The sequence below is a fragment of the Carettochelys insculpta genome, chromosome 9 (genome assembly GCF_033958435.1).
Source record: "Carettochelys insculpta isolate YL-2023 chromosome 9, ASM3395843v1, whole genome shotgun sequence".
In the NCBI taxonomy this organism is placed as follows: domain Eukaryota; kingdom Metazoa; phylum Chordata; order Testudines; family Carettochelyidae; genus Carettochelys; species Carettochelys insculpta.
The window spans coordinates 33,490,505-33,507,223 of record NC_134145.1 but is presented as its reverse complement, the minus strand read 5'-3'; the positions used below and the strand labels follow the sequence as shown (position 1 = coordinate 33,507,223).

At 44.2% G+C, this 16,719-nt stretch overlaps 1 protein-coding gene across 2 annotated transcripts in view; it reads left to right on the top strand.

Moving 5' to 3' along the window:
* The window catches only part of GLMN (glomulin, FKBP associated protein), a 58,727-nt gene that overhangs the window by 35,006 nt on the left and 7,002 nt on the right, over nt 1-16,719 (top strand). For both annotated transcript variants that reach the window (XM_075002434.1, XM_075002435.1), the window contains exon 17: nt 10,300-10,423. In XM_075002434.1, the coding sequence (XP_074858535.1) occupies nt 10,300-10,423 (124 nt within the window). The remainder of the gene's footprint in view (nt 1-10,299; nt 10,424-16,719) is intronic.

Here is a 16,719-nt window from a genome sequence, read left to right as displayed (position 1 = left end):
CTCAGTTAGAGTAGGCTGCCAGGCCCTCTTTATACCCACTTGCGGCACAGGTTCTTCCTTATCTCAAGGTACCAATTGTACTGGTTCGTCTTTGTGACGCCAGCGCTTACAAAGCAGTTACACTTGTAAGGACAGAGAGAACTAAATTTATAGAAATGGGGCAAACTTTCACACGGGCAGTAAAATTCCCCTCCTGGGACCAAAGTGTGGGCGGATCAATTATCAATACCAGCCAAGGGCAGCTTAAAGCCCTGAGGTCGTTGGCTAGGCCGTTAGCCCTCTTATCTGTATTCTTCAGTCCAGGGTCATGCTGACATAGCACATCTGTGTTTGTGAGGCACCAGCAGACAGTGTGCTCTCAAAACATTCCAAGACTGTGCTGTTTCTTTGTGCTGTGTGCTCTGTGGCACCTAAGAGGGGCAGGCAAGATGGAGTAGAGCAGAGGGATTCTGTCTGGCTACAAACCCCTCCCAGCTTGGTATCATCTGCAGACATAATAAGCGTACTTTCTATGCCAATATCTAAATCGTTAATGAAGATGTTGAACAGAACCGGTCCTAAAACAGACCCCTGCGGAACCCCACTTGTTATACTTTTCCAAAAGGATTGAGAACCGTTAAGAATGAGCTGACTTTTATATTCAAATTCGGCACATTAACACATGGTTTAAATCGTGATGGGAACTTTCTGAGTCACTACAGGGGCTCGTCTGCATACTTGGCTCAATCTAATTCTTGACCTTCCCCCCCACCCCTCCACTCTCTGATTTGCTCACCTTGATTGTCTTTTGTCTGATTTGTCCTCCTTGCTTGCTGTTTTTGGTTCTCCGTGTCTTAAATATTGAGTATGTTCTGGTCTGGCTATGGTCTGAAGAAGTGGGTCTGTCCCACGAAAGCTCACCTAATAAACTATTTTGCTAGTCTTTAAAGTGCTACTTGACTGCTTTTTGTTTTGATAGTGTATAGACTAGCACGGCTTACTCTCTCTTAGTACTCTGAGTACAGTTATCCAGCCAGTTATGCACCCACCTTACAGTAGCCTCATCTAAATTGTATTTGCCTAGTTTTTTTATAAGAATATCATGCAAGACCATATCAAATGCTTTACTAAAGTCTAAGTATACCACATCTACCGCTTCTCTCCTATCCACAAGGCCCGTTATCCTATCAAAGAAAGCTATCAGATTAGTTTGACATGATTTGTTCTTTACAAATCCATGCTGGCTCTTCCCCATCACCTTACCACCTTCCAAGTGCCTGCAGATGATTTCTTTAATTACCTACTCCATTGTCTTTCCTGGCACAGAAGTTAAGCTGCCTGGTCTGTAGTTTCCTGAGTTATTCTTATTCCCCTTTTTATAGATGGGCAGTATATTTGCCCTTTTCCAGTCTTCTGGAATCTCTCCTGTCTCCCATGATTTTCCAAAGATGATAGCTAAAGGCTCAGATACCTCCTCTCTCAGCTCCTTGAGGATTCTAGGATGCATTTCATCAGGCCCTGGTGACTTGCAGACACCTAATTTTTCTAAGTGATTTTTAACTTGTTGTTTTTTTATTTCAACTTCTAACCCTACCCCTATCCCAGTAGCATTCACTATATTAGGCATTCCTTCATCAGACTTCTCACTGAAGACCGAAACAAAGTAGTCATTAACCCTCTTCCACCTGCGTAGGTGGCCTGTAGTAGACTCCTAGCAGGACATCACCCTTGTTTTTTACCCCTTTTAGTCTAACCCAGAGACTCTCAACATGTCCATCTCCTGTGTCCATCTCCACCTCAGTCCAAATGTGTACATTTTTAATATATAAGGCAACACCTCCCCACTTTCCCTGTCTGTCCTTCCTAAGTGGGCTGTACCCTTCAGTACCAACATACCAATCATATGTATTATCCCACCAAGTTTCCGTGATGCCAACAATGTCATAGTTGTATTTAGTTATTAGCACTTCCAGTTCTTCCTGCTTATTACCCATACTTCTTGCATTTGTCATTAAGGAGCCACATGCAGTTCCAGAGCCACAGGCTGCAGACCCCTGACCTAGGGGATAGGTTGGAATTGTCAAACAATTTTTGATACCTGAAATGCAGAAACTATGCACCTCTGTAAACTGGATTCTTGCTGTTTATAATCACACAATTGATGGAGGTTTTTAATCCACTTTAAAGCAAGATTTTTACAGTGTCAGAAATGTTTTGAACTCTTTGGCTTTATCAGAAAGCACTTGAATTATTTTTCATGTCTCTCATCTGAAGCTGTCACCGGTATTTGTTATTGGCTATGCTATTTCAGATCAACCTGGACCAGACTTATTATTCAGCCAGTGTAGCATCCTTTCAGTGTAATATTTTCTGACTGATTTGATTTGTTTTGCTATGCACTTCCATCCAGCTGCATCTAAATGGATAAAAGTTCTTAGGTAGGCAGGGAAGCAATTTAAATTCCACAACTGGCTTAACATCAGGTTGTATTTCTGAGCAGCTGAACTATTGATTTCTTTAAGTGCCATAGCCTCACCATTTAGCTGCAGTACTGAAGACCTATTGGAATTTTATACGTTTAATTTTCTTACTATACTCTGTTACTGAAAATCCCATAACAAAGGCAAGTCCTACTCTTTTCTCCAAATCATTAGATACCCCAAAACCCTGTAATTCATACAATTCAACAGCTTTTATCAGCTAGGTGTCAAGGTTAATAACAAAGGCCTTATTTTTAAAACTATTCCTAATTTAAAAAAAAACCAAACCAAAACTTCCTTTAAAACTAGATTTCCTTATTTCCCTGATTTTTCATAATTCCCTTTATATAGGAACCTAAAGATGGGGAAAAGTTCATTGCCCACCTTTCAGGTTCTAAGTTAGTTGCATGTATCATTAAAGGGGCATGACTCATGCTGCCTGTAGTGATTCAAGAATGCCAACCTCAGTGCAGAATGTTTGGAACCAATGCCAAAATCCCAAATTAGTTTAAACTAGGTGTAAACTCCTCAGGCACTGTAGTAGCCATAATATGAAATCAGATATTTTGCTCAGGTACGCTCATCTGTCTTGCTACCCCGGTGAGGCTACTCTGTGATAGATGGTTACTTACACCAAGAATCTCACAGCAATAATCAGTATCGGAGAGGTAGACTTGTTAGTCTGTATCTTCAAGAACAACAAGAACTCCTGGGGTACCTTATAGACTAACATATTTTGGAGCATAAGCTTTCGTGGGCAAAGGGGACTTTGCCCGCGAAAGCTTATGCTCCAAAATATCTGTTAGTCTATAAGGTGCCCCAGGAGTTCTTGTTTGTTCTAAGCAACAATCAGGTTATTCCTACTTGCACAGTAGCAGTCACTCACCCCAGATTAATTGCAGTTTAATCTTGCACCAAAGACAATTCTTGTAGATTGATAAAATAAAACCAGAGAGTTACGATTCTAAGTTTCAAAAGTGAATACAAGCTTCTGTAATCAGGAAATTTTGTGTGTCCTTTAGGGCTAAGCCAAGCGATGTGGCTGGGGGTCTTTTGCTTACGTCTAGAAACACTCCCCTTCATGCACACTCCCCTGAATCCGTGTAACTTAAAGATAATCAACTTCTTCTTGTTGGGAATTTTAGTTCCTTTCTTGCCATATGCTCTGAGTTGCAAACTCAGCTAATAGGAGGAATCCACTTGCATGAGTCATATTCACAGGTGGGCAATGGGAAGAGCAGAACAACAAATATTTTTGCCCACTTTAACATGGCACAGTACTCTGTTATAAGCCCTTCATGCTAACATCTTTCTCCTAGCTGGTGATTTGCACAGTCACTGAGGGTCAAACCACTCAAACATTACTTAACAATATGGGATACGGATGTTATAAGTGAGATTAATGCAGCAGCTCACAAGTGTTCATGTGTTTGTCAATGTTTAGTTGACACATGGGAACTCTAACATGAGCAGGCACATGGGCTGAGAGCATCTCAGTGACCATTTAAGAAATTCCATTTGTTTCACTATTCATATAATAATGGTTTCACCAAAGTCTACACACCAGTACATGCAATATGTAGTATTCCCAACCAAAATACTGGAACCTGAAGTTTAGCATCTTAATATATGTCACTTTAATAGAGTGGGGGGGACAGTGTTCCCTCTTGTATTTTTCCAACCCTAAGTGGTTGGAATTTTCTTATGTGCACCTCCGTGAAGGTGATGTGCAACACAGAGGTGATCCATCACCTTAGTATTGGTGCACACGACAAAATTTGTGGGAAAGAGTGGGATCTAGGGATTCTGAGTGTGGGCAGGAGTTCAGGGCTGGGGCAGAGGGTGGGGGTAAAAAGGTCCTGGCTGGGAGTGCTGGCTCTGGGGTGGGACTGGGAATGAGGGGTTTGGGGTGTAGGATGGGACTCCAGGTTTGGAGAAGGACTTGGGGCTACGGGTTGGTGTGCAGGAGGGAGTACATGCTCTAGGCTATGGGTGTGGGGCTGTGGGGTGAGACTGGGAATGAGGGCTTGGGATGCTTGGTCTGGTGCAGGAGGCATAAAATGGGGCAGATGGTTAGGGCTTGGGCTTACCTGGGCAGCTCCCTCCTGAGGACACTGATGAGGGCCCCTTTCCCTTGGCTGCAGCTGCTCCATGCAGGGGCTGGCAGGAAGGGAAGGACTCCTCCCTACCAACCCTGGCAGCTTCAGGGCTTGGGGAGAGATATTTCTTACTGCTGCAGCCATGAGCCCCTGTGCAGCTCTTTATAGGAAACAGCATGGCCACCCCACTTGGGGGAGCTTAAGCTGGGGAAGGAGATTTTAAGAACTTTATAATTCTGTAGTTCACCATCAGTCTTCAGACCATATGTGGCCTCCAGTTACACACTATTGTTATCAAGTGAGGCAGACTGTGTGTGCAATTAGACAGTAATCATCAGAAATGCAGTCCAGCTGGGAATCCCATGCCAGAAAATAGTAGGGGCATGAGGAATCGGAACTACAATTCCCATGAGGCACAGTGGCAGAAGTTCTCAGAAGTTTTCAGTTTTTGTCATCAATTTTTTGAAACAAAGTCAGTTTCACTTTGTGAAAAATTGTCTAGTTAAAAAAGTTCTGTTGAAAAGTTTTGAAAGAAAGGTCTTAGCTGGCCCCAGTTGTAATCTTTCATGTTATTTTCAATGACTTCAGCATTCAGTTTGCTAAGTTTACCATACATACTTTTCCTAAGTACCAGCGGAATTTGATATGCTACCTGGATTTGATAGTCAAATCACATTTTTTCAGGCTCATGCAACATCATCAAACACAGATACTGCAGATCAAATTCTGCCTTTTGCTATTTAAAAAAAAAATCAACCCAGCTATATACCCATACGTATAGACACATAACTAACGAGTGGTCCCAAACCAGGACCATGTTCATTTGCTAGTATATTGCATCCCCGTCCCTTACCCTTCAATTGTTTGTCTTTAAATTGCAAGCCCCTCAGATTAGGGGTTGCTTATACAATGACCATCTCAGTGCACCCATAAAGCAGAGTTTCATGGTGTTAGCTTATGGCAGAATCTGGCTTTGTACTGAGTACTTAGAATCATAGAACACTAGGACCGGAAGGGGCCTCGAGAGGCCATCGAGTCCAGTCCCCTGCCCCGATGGCAGGGCCGACCACTATCTACACCATCCCTGATAGACATCTATCTAATCTGTTCTTAAATATCTCCAGCGAGGGAGATTCCACAACCTCCCTTGGCAACTTATTCCAGTACTTTACCACCCTGACAGTTAGGAACTTTTTCCTCATGTCCAACCTAAACTTCCCTTGCTGCAGCTTAAGTCCATTGCCTCTTGTTCTCTCCTCAGAGGCCAAGAAGAACAAGTTTTCTCCTTCCTCCTTATGACACCCTTTAAGATATCTGAAAACCGCTATCATGTCCCCCCTCAGTCTTCTTTTTTCAAAGCTAAACAAGCCCAATTCTTTCAGCCTTTCTTCATAAGTCATGTTCTCCAGACCTTTTATCATTCTAGTTGCTCTTCTCTGGACCTTCTCTAATTTCTCCACATCTTTCTTGAATTGGGGTGCCCAGAACTGGACACAATATTCCAGCTGAGGCCTAACCAGCGCAGAGTAGAGCGGTAGAATGATTTCTCGTGTCTTGTTCACAACACACCTGCTAATGCATCCCAGAATCATGTTTGCTTTTTTTGCAACAGCATCACACTGTTGACTCATATTTAACTTGTGATCTACTAGAACCCCTACGTCCCTTTCTGCTGTACTCCTTCCTAGACAGTCTTTTCCCATTCTGTAGGTGTGAAACAGATTATTCCTTCCTAAGTGCGGCACCTTAGATTTATCTTTATTAAACTTCATCCTGTTTACTTCAGACCATTTCTCCAATTTATCTAGATCATTCTGAATTATGACCCTATCCTCCAAGGTAGTTGCAACCCCTCCCAGCTTGGTATCATCTGCAAACTTAATAAGCGTACTTTCTATGCCAATATCCAAATCGTTAATGAAGATATTGAACAGAACAGGTCCCAAAACAGACCCCTGCAGAACCCCACTTGTTATGCTTTTCCAGCAGGATTGAGCACCATTAACAACTACTCTCTGGGTACTATTAGCCAGCCAGTTATGCACCCACCTTATTGCAGCGCTATTTAAGTTGGACTTGCCTAGTTTGTCGATAAGAATATTATGCGAGACCATATCAAATGCTTAACTAAAGTCTAGGTATACCACATCCACTGCTTCTCCCTTATCTATGAGTCTCGTTATCGTGTCAAAAAAAGCTATCAGGTTGGTTTGACATGATTTGTTTTTTACAAAACCATGCTGGCTGTTCCCTATCACTTTACTACCTTCCAAGTGCTTGCAGATGACTTCTTTAACTACCTGCTCCATTACCTTTCCTGGCACAGAAGTTAGGCTGACTGGCCTGTAATTTCCTGTGTTGTTCTTATTCCCCTTTTACTTAGCTATCACTTCTGTACATATTTGAATTAGATTAGAACACAGCACGTTTTCTTAGCAATGTTGGTTCTATGTGGCAACAGGAGCAAAATTTAAAAAAAGAAAAAAAAAAAAAGTGTGTGTGTACAGGTGATGTTTACACATTCGGGGAGCCACATCCACTGGGATAGAATTTAGAAGTTCAGTTTTTGGGGCAGTTCTCATTCAATTACATATCCATAAGGCACCTCCTACAAGATGCAATATAAACTGACAAAGTGTAGTATGAAACCAAGCTGGGAACGGTTGCAAGTACTTTGAAGGGTAGGATTATCATTAAAAATGATCTGGAGAAACTAGAGAAATGATCTGAGGTAAATAGGCTATAGTTCAATCAGGACAAATGCAGAGTACCTTGCTTAAGAAGAAGCGGTCAGTTGCACACTTACAAAATGGGAAATGATAGCCTAGGAAGGAGTGCTGCAGAAAAGGATCTGGGAGTCATAGTGGTCCACAAGCTAAATATGAGCCAAAAGTGTTGCAAAAAAAAAAAAAAGCATCATTCTGTGACGTATTAACAAGAGTGTTGTGAGCATTACACAAGAAGTAATCTTTCTACTCTACTCTGAACTGATTAAACCTCAAGTGGAGTATTGCGTCCAGTTCTGGGTGATACATTTCAGGAAAGATGTGGACAAATGGAGACGGTCCAGAGAAGAGCAACAAAAATGATAAATTCTAGAAAACCTGACCTGTGAGGGAAGATTGAAAGAACTGGGTTTGTTTAGTCTAGAAAAGACAAGGCAGATGGGACATAACAGGTTTCAAGAAAGAGGAGAAAGAGAAAAATTATTCTCCTTAACCTCTGATGATAGCACAAGAAGCAACGGTCTTAAATTGCAGCAAGGGAGGTTGGACATTCGGAAGAGCTTTCTAATTGTCAAGGGGTTGGTTAAATTGCCTAGAGTGGTTGTGAAATCTCCATTGTTGGAGGTTTTTTTAAGAAGAGATTAGACAAACACATGTTAGGGATGGTCTAGATGGTGCTTGGTCGTGCCATGAGTGCAGGGGACTGGGCTTGATGATCTCTCAAGTTCACCTCCATTCCTATGATTCTACAAAAAAGATCTCATGTATTGTATGTGCATGAAAATTGCCACAGAATTTGAACTTTTGTTTTAAAAAAATGAAGGAGGGAAAAAGAGTTAACTTTCCAAGTGTTTATCAGAAATATTGTCTATGTTAACATGCAGAGAGACCACCTGGAGTAGTCAGGATAACTTCCCCAATTATCTTAATAGGCTGTTAACTCTGAAATCTGGAATAATAACTTATTGCTAATCATTTTTGCAGAAATGTACTGGTATAGTGCTTATCCATTGTTGGAATTACTAGCACGATAAGTGGGACAGGAGTCCAAGGCTTATTTACTCCCCACAAAAATATCAAGTCACTTCCAGCCAGCCTGCAAGAACAAATGAAAGAATATGTGCTTTCCCCAGGCAGTTTAGCCCCTGAGCCCTCACCTCCCAAACCCCTGCCCTGATTCTTGTACCCATCACCTTCTGTCCTGCTTTCTGCCCCTCTCATCCAGTGCCCTGAGCCCCACCTCACCCCCCTGCCCGCAGCCCTGTCTCCTGCACTCCCCACCATTCCTGGCTCTCTGCCCTGAAGGACGCAGGCAACACTGGGTAAATGTTTTAGTGTACGGTACTTTTATCCTCATCCTACATGACAAAAGCTCAGCCTTCCTCTTCTCCAGCAATTTAAGCGTTCAGCATCTGAAGATGGGGAATATCTCGCTCTCTCCTGCATCCTATAGAGATTGACTGACTGTGCAGCTGTTTCACTTGGTTATCACAGGGCTGCTCACATTCCCTGGTAGTTTTCACTTTACCTGGACCAACTTCCAATTGCTGAGAAACCTTTACACTGCCTTTACCCTATAGACCCTTCCAGAGCACAGCCAGTGGTTTCACACTCAGGTAGGTCCTGGCCATCAGGAGCTGAAACAAACTTCTCCACAGGCAAAGGGCTGGCTCTGTCTCTAACAAACAAGCAACTTTCCTATTCACTCTCCTTCACCTCACTTCCATTTTCCACAGCCCCCACAGACTGCTCAGGAAAATTTCAGGGCAATTCTCTTCCTTAAGAGCTCCCCCAAACAACAACTCACCCTTGTCTGGCTCCACAGGGGCACTGCTCCCTTGAGCCACAACCAACTCCTGTGTTTCACCTACACCCAGGATCACTTCTGGCCCATCAGGTGGATTCCCACATAGTCCCCCTCTAGGTAGACAGCTAGTACCACCAGACAAAAAGTTAGGATCACTTCCCTCCCTTCTGCTACCAGCTTCTTTATCTTCGTCAGGCAGCATAACCCCATTGCCAGTCTGCTCTTCCTGTATCCTGATTAGAGGATGCCTCTAGTCAGAGTCCTCTCGCCCCCTCTCAATAACGCCTCAGCAACAGGCAAACAACAAATACATTGTTTTCTCTTGAAAATGTTGCTAGTGTAATTAACATGAATACAGAAATAAAACAAGGACTACAGTTCTGATGGCATAATTTTCAGTAAAAGACTCCATTTTAGCTTACTGGAAACTTGCTACAGACTTCAGCACCTGTTTGTTTACGTTGGCTACATTTTCATTCACAACAGGGTGAAGCATACAATGTATTTCTGTCTTAGTAGTGCAGTGCTAACAACACAGTTTTTAGAATATTTTCAAGCCTGGTTTATAAGGAGTGTAAATGCTGCTGGAGAAGGGCAAAGGAAGTTATGGGGATTCAACAGCTTAAACATGAAAGTCAGTGAAGTGGGATGAGTATAAATCCTCTTCCTTTCTGGAACAGTAATTTGTGCTTTAAAAATAGTCAGGACAAAAATTGTCTTCCAAAACAGTGGTTCCCAACGCTTTCGGTGACACGGTACACTTCAATGAGACAAAAAATTCCATGGGACAACCACTTTTTTCATCTGAATTGACTGCTCATAAACATCACATTTACTTACATTTACTTTGGTTACAGTCTTATTAGAGAGACAGTAAATGCATACAACAAGATAAATAAGGATCAAATGCATTAATGTTTCAAATTCACCACAGAATACACCATCTTCAATAGGTCAAAAAAGAGGCGGGCAAGTGAATGTGTGCCAGGCTACAGATGTTGAGTAATCGAGTAACCACTGAAAATTTCAGCAGTTAATTGTTTGCAGTGGTGGAGGGAGTGTGGAGGTGGCTGGCAAACGTGGACAGTTCTCATGGCAAGTTAGTGTGTCATGGCACACCAGGTGAAAACCACTGTTCTAAAGCTTAGTGTTGCACTTTTGTGATAAAATCTCATTTCTAACATTTTTTTCTTTTCCAATTTGAACAGATTGGTATATGGACCGAACTTAACAAGATCGAGCAAAATTTCTTAAAGCCTTTGCACACAGGACTTAATATGTCAAAAACACATTATGAAGCAGAAATAAAGAGTAAAAAGGAAAATAGACGAGGTTGGTTATTTCCATTACAGTAAATTCTTTCATATCCAGGACCAGGTGCTTACTGGATATTCAAATATTCTAGGTAATAGAGAGGTATACCCAGTAATGCATAACACTAAAGAAAAAAAATTAGATATTAAAAAAACAAACAAAAATGTATGCAGGGTACTTTATTTACCAATAGCAGTAGTCTTGTACACGGTAAACATATAAGCTGTGTCTACACGTGCATGCTACTTCGAAGTAGCAGCACTAACTTCGAAATAGCGCCCGTCGCGGCTACACGCGTCGGGCGCTATTTCGAAGTTAACTTCGACGTTAGGCGGTGAGACGTCGAAGTCGCTAACCTCATGAGGGGATCGGAATAGCGCCCTGCTTCGACGTTCAATGTCGAAGTAGGGACCATGTAGACGATCCGCGTCCCGCAACGTCGAAATTGCCGGGTCCTCCATGGCGGCCATCAGCTGGGGGGTTGAGAGATGCTCTCTCTCCAGCCCCTGCGGGGCTCTATGGTCACCGTGGGCAGCAGCCCTTAGCCCAGGGCTTCTGGCTGCTGCTGCGGCAGCTGGGGATCCATGCTGCATGCACAGGGTCTGCAACCAGTTGTCGGCTCTGTGGCTCTTGTGTTGTTTAGTGCAACTGTGTCTGGGAGGGGCCCTTTAAGGGAACGGCTTGCTGTTGAGTCCGCCCTGTGATCCTGTCTGCAGCTGTGCCTGGCACCCTTATTTCGATGTGTGCTACTTTGGCGTGTAGACGTACCTTCGCAGCGCCTATTTCGATGTGGTGCCACGCAATGTCGAAGTTGAACATCGACGTTGCCAGCCCTGGAGGATGTGTAGACGTTATTCATCGAAATAGCCTATTTCGATGTTGGCTTCACGTGTAGACGTAGCCATAGTGTATTTGCTGTATTTGTATTTACTTTCACTATGCTGTACTTATGGAAAACGTAACTAAAACTTACTCATGGTTTAAATGCCATTTATTTGAGAATTCCAGATGAGAGAATGCCAGTTAAGACAGAGTTTAGTGTATTATCATTTGGATTCTTCAGATATGGAAATTGTGTGAGAAAAGTGAGTGTTCACAAGTACTCTGGAGGTTGCATTTTAGAGAAAGTATATAAAATATGTTGGGTTTGAAATGGTGACATAACAACCCAGTAGATATTGTACTTATCAAGAGACAGCAAAACTGCTTTCATAATGTTATGGGGGGCAGAAGCCAAATTTGTGGGCTTTGTTTTTATTACTAGGTTTTCTTCAAGTTTCTCATCCAATTTGAATTATCTAGCAATTAAAATAGCCATTATTTCAGGGTCTGTTTTTACTTCCAAGTGTACATATATGTACGCCTTACAGAAGCTAATTGAAAAACAGGTGATTCAGAGATAATTCATGTAGACATTCAGAATGTGCTCTGGGCTGCTACTTTGTATTTGGAGTAGTAGGGGAGGTATGTGAACTACTGGATTTTTGCTGTATTTGACATATAGGCTGTGTCTACACTAGAGAGCTTTGTCGACATAACTCAGGGAGCATCTATGCACTTACAGCATTCTGTCAACAGCGTCTTGACAGAACTCTGCATTTGCCTTGACAGTATTATCCCTGAGAAATTTGAGACACAGCAATCTGTCGACAGAAGTGCAGCGTAGACACGTCTGTCGACAGAGAGGAATTCTGGTTGCTGGGCAGCCCTCTTTAAAGAGCTGCCATTCCACTTTCTGACACCGGGGGTAGTGCAGTCTGGCAGTTCTCTGTTGCCAAGGCAAGTTGTGTGTAAATACAAACTGTCGACAGAAGTTCTGTCGAGATTTCCCTGTCAACAGTAATGTCTATAGACAGATGCTTTTAGCGTAGACATAGCCGTAGTGTGAGATTCTGTTAGGCTCAACAGAAGTGGGAACCAAGGTGGCTTTGAGCCCCCATTGTGCACATCTGAGCTTGCAATGCTCCCTGGTCTCTGATGCAATGTAAACAGCCCTGTGTGCCCATGCCTGCTGTGGTACCTGCAATCTCAGCAGTGCTGTGGTCTCAGCCCAGTGTGCCCCCTAGAAGAGGGCTTATGAGAAGTTCCCCTAAAGACAGCTTGTGGTTGTGTTACTCAGGCTGCGTCTACACTCCGAGATAAATTCGAATTTCAAGGCTTTAGCTTGATATTAAAATGTGACCGTTTTCACATGTAGTACTGTTAACTCAATTTATTGAGTTTATTGCCGATTACAGAATATCTATATTACAGGTTGGATATAGTGTCTATCTGAAATTTAAAATCTCGAATCAAGGCTAGTGTGGAAGTACCATGTCCTTAATTCGAATTCGTTAGCTTCCATAAGTGTCCCATATGTATTCCACAAAGCTACGTGGTGACCCTCCAAGTATGGCTGCTTCATTGTGCACTGCTGTCAGGTGTGCAGGAAGAAGGTCAAAGTAAGCCTGCAAAGTTAGGATTGAATTTGAATTTAAATTAAAATTTCAATCGGAATTTAGCGGCCCAGCCCTGCAAATAAAAAGGGCGTCCATTATGAAAAATCCCTTTGCCCATCGTGTTGCACCGCATAGGTGGCCATCACACCACATTGGTAGTCATGAGCACTCAGCGTAGTGATCTGACTAGCACTTTTCAGGCTCGCAAGAGAGCCCCAGCTTAGACCCTCCAGGAGATTCTGGCTCTCATTGCCATTTGGGGAGACCAGTCGGTGGCAAAGAGACTTTGGGTAGTCAAGAGAAACGTGGACATCTATGATCAGACGGTGTGTGAGATGAACGCCCGAGGTACTCCCAGGGCTCTGTACGGTGCCGGGTGAAGGTTAAAGAACTCCGTCAGGCCTATCAAAAAGTCTGGTAAGACAACCAGCGGTCAGGGTCGGCTCCACGGACCTGCCGCTATTATCAACAACTCCACATGCTCATAGGGCGTGACCCCACCACGGGACACAGACTGAATTATGATACTTGCGGAGGCCCTGGTATGGAGTTCAGGGTGAACCCAGAGGAGCAGCATTGCCCAGAGGACGGGCAACGGAGTGGAGGAAGGGAGCGATAAGCAAGGGACAGAGGAAGTTGTTCCCGACAGCCTGGAACTCTTCACCATAGACCTGGAACCAGTCCCCTCCACGCTGGTCACCTCCATGCCAGTTCCTGAGCCCTCTGGAGCAAGCGGTTCAGGTGAGTCTTTATTCTGCACGCTAGAAGCGGGTTTGGGGTGGGTATAGCTATAGGATTGTGCATAGGTACAGGTTTTTTTGCTGTGTTAACGTTTCTTGGGATGAAGCGCTGCTCCTTTTTGGAGATCTCCTCAAAGGCCTTATCCAGGCACTCTTGTATTTTTTTCATGAGATTCTTGGGCAGGTGGCTGCCATGGTAGCACACCTTGCCATACCAGATAGCAATCTGGCGTAATGGCGCCACAGAGCATTTTAGCAAATTTTCCAGGCTTTTGGTCACACAGCAGGAGTAGCTCTTCTTTCTCCATATCTGTTAGTTTAGGAGGGTGATGTTGTCTTTGGCAACCTGTGGAAGCATGGGAATTCGCAACTGTTTTTCTTTTGTTTTGTTTTTTTTAAAAAAACAACAACATTCTTTCTGCCTCTTTACAATGGGCTGCAGCAGCCAGTGGGTGCTCCATTCCCCACCCCACAGCACAATTTACAGGCTCTGGGGGGAGATTTCTGCCCCCAACATGTCACTTTTCAACCAGCATTTCTTTTAATTTTTCATGACCCCGGCCCTTCCCTCAGCATTTCTTTTGATTTTGCAGGACTCCCAGGTGCTGCATGGCTGCTGGGCGTTTCCCCTCCCGTTTCCCTTCCTTACCAAACACCATTTGTTTTCAGTTCTCCACAATCCCCCTGTGCCACGCGGGGGATTCCTCTGCTGTGCTTTTCCTCTCCCATGTCCCTTTACATGCAACCTTTCTTTGGATTTTTTTTTCTTTACATTATTTTTATTGTCCATCAAAGCCCCACACTCAGCTGTCCATTTGTCACTGCCACAGGACACCTGGCCAGGACACCTGATGGCTGCCCCTGCTTTGCAGACCTTCCCATTCCCACCAAAATAGGACAATTGCTTATAACTTACCATGTCCACAGAGGAATGTGCTGGAGAAGTGATGACAAGTGAGGTATTGTGAAATGGACACTTCTGTCCCATCCTTAATAACCCTTGTGTCCTTCAAAAGTATACTTTCACTGATAATACACAGAAAGACCTATTCATTGCACTTCAAAGCACATTATGTCAATTGTATCTTAATTTTAACCTTCATTTTCCAGACCTAGTGCCCAGTGTTGCAGAGAAAACCAGGAAATTCAGTAAATGCAAACAAGATATGATCCTGCAGCACATGCAAGACACTCAGACGGAACACAAGAACGTGACAAAGGACACTGCTCAGTGGTGTCACCGTACAGCTGAGTGGCATCAGAGTCAAGTAAACTTTAACAAGTGAATGCTTGATCTGCAGGAGCAGTAATTGTCAAAGATGAATGAGGCTGTGGCAAAGCACACTGAGGTTGTGCCAAAGCTCATAATGGCAGTTACTGAGCAGATGGAGATCTTGTGCTCCTTGCTTCAGTTGCAGAGGGGCTCCCAAACCAGCAGGGCAGCAGCTGATACCCACTGGCCGGAGTCCCCTTAGGTGGGTGGGTGGGCAACCTCTCCATCGTCTGGGTCCCTGTACATGGAGAGGGGGGGCAAGGCTACCCTGCTGCTCCAGCCCCGAGGACCATTGCAAAAGGCTATTCAAGCATCTTTTAGAAGGCTTCTTTTCCCAGCCACTTAAACCTTTCCTACCCCCAAAATAAAATCATTTCTTTTGAGCTCAGTGTAATTTCTTGTTCTGTTGGAGTGTGTGTGTGTGTGGCCGGGGGGCGGGGGGAGACAAATCAAAATGGGTGGGTATGGGGAGGGTGAATGCCACTTTAGGCACAGCTGCCCAGTGATACTGCCTTATCTACAGCAGACCTGCAGCTGAGGGAACTGGGCAGGGCAGGGGTCGCTGAAGGCACAGAACATTCTATTTATTAACTTAACCCCCTCCCACCAAAAAAGAGCATTCATTCATTACGGCACAGTTGCTTCATTCGCATTCTGGCAGAGACATACACAGTTACGGTGTGTGTTACGGATCAGTCATAAAGCTGTTTTTCAAAGCATTCCTTATACAGTAGCCTGAGCACAGCTGCTGGTGGATGGCAGTGTAGATGGCTGCGAGTAAGCCCTGCCTATTTCTTCTGCTTCAGAATTCCAGATAGATGGGAAAGTCTCCCTCCTTGTTTCACGTATGTTGTGCAAAATAGCACAGACTTTAATAATGCTGGGGACATAAGCTTCAGAAATATCCAAACAGGTCCATAAACATCTGAACCTCGCTTTCAAGTGTCCAAAGGTGCATTCTATGATCATTCTGCACCTGCTCAATCTGTAATTCAAGTTTTCCTTGCTGGGGTCCTGGGTTCCTGTGTAGGGTTTCATCAGACAGGGAAGCAGAAGGTAAGCAGGGTCACCCAGTATAACAATGGGCATCTCCACAGCGCCAATCTGATTTTCTGGTTAGGGAACAATATCCCATCCAGCAGCTTTTGGTACAGTCCTGAATTTTGGAATATGCACACGTCATGAACCCTCCCTGACCAGCCAACGTTGATGTCTGTAAAACCCCTGTGTGACCTGTGTATGACCATGGAGGAGTATCCCTTTCGATTAACATACTCCAAGGCCAGGTGGGATGGGGCCATGATGGGGATGCGCATGCCATCTCTTGCGCTGTCACAGTTAGGAAAGCCGTGGGCAGCAAAGCCATCCAGTAGGTCCTGTACATCTCCCAGGGGCACAGTCTTCCGGGGGGGACACTGACAGATCACATGGTCCACTTCCATCACCACATACCCCACTGTAGATCTGCCGACCTCAAACTGATTTGCCACTGAATGGTAACTGTCGGGGGTTGCAAACTTCCACAGTGCAATTGCCACTCACTTCTGTACTGTTTAAAGCCTGCCTCATTTTGGTGTTGCTGCGCTTCAGAGCGGGCCCTAGTGCATCACAAAGTTCCATGAAGGTGGACTTGCGCATGTGAGGGTTGTGCACCCACTGCTGCTCATCCCAGGACTCCAAAATGATGTGATCCCACCAGTGCATGCTGGTCTCTCCCGTCCAAAAACAGCGCTCCACTGTCATCAACGTATTCACATCAGCCACGAACTCAGTGTTCTTGGACTGCGGTTGGCACATTGCTGTTCCAAAACACGATCCTCGTTGTCAGCAGCAGCAGCAGGATAGACAAGCGCCATCGAACTT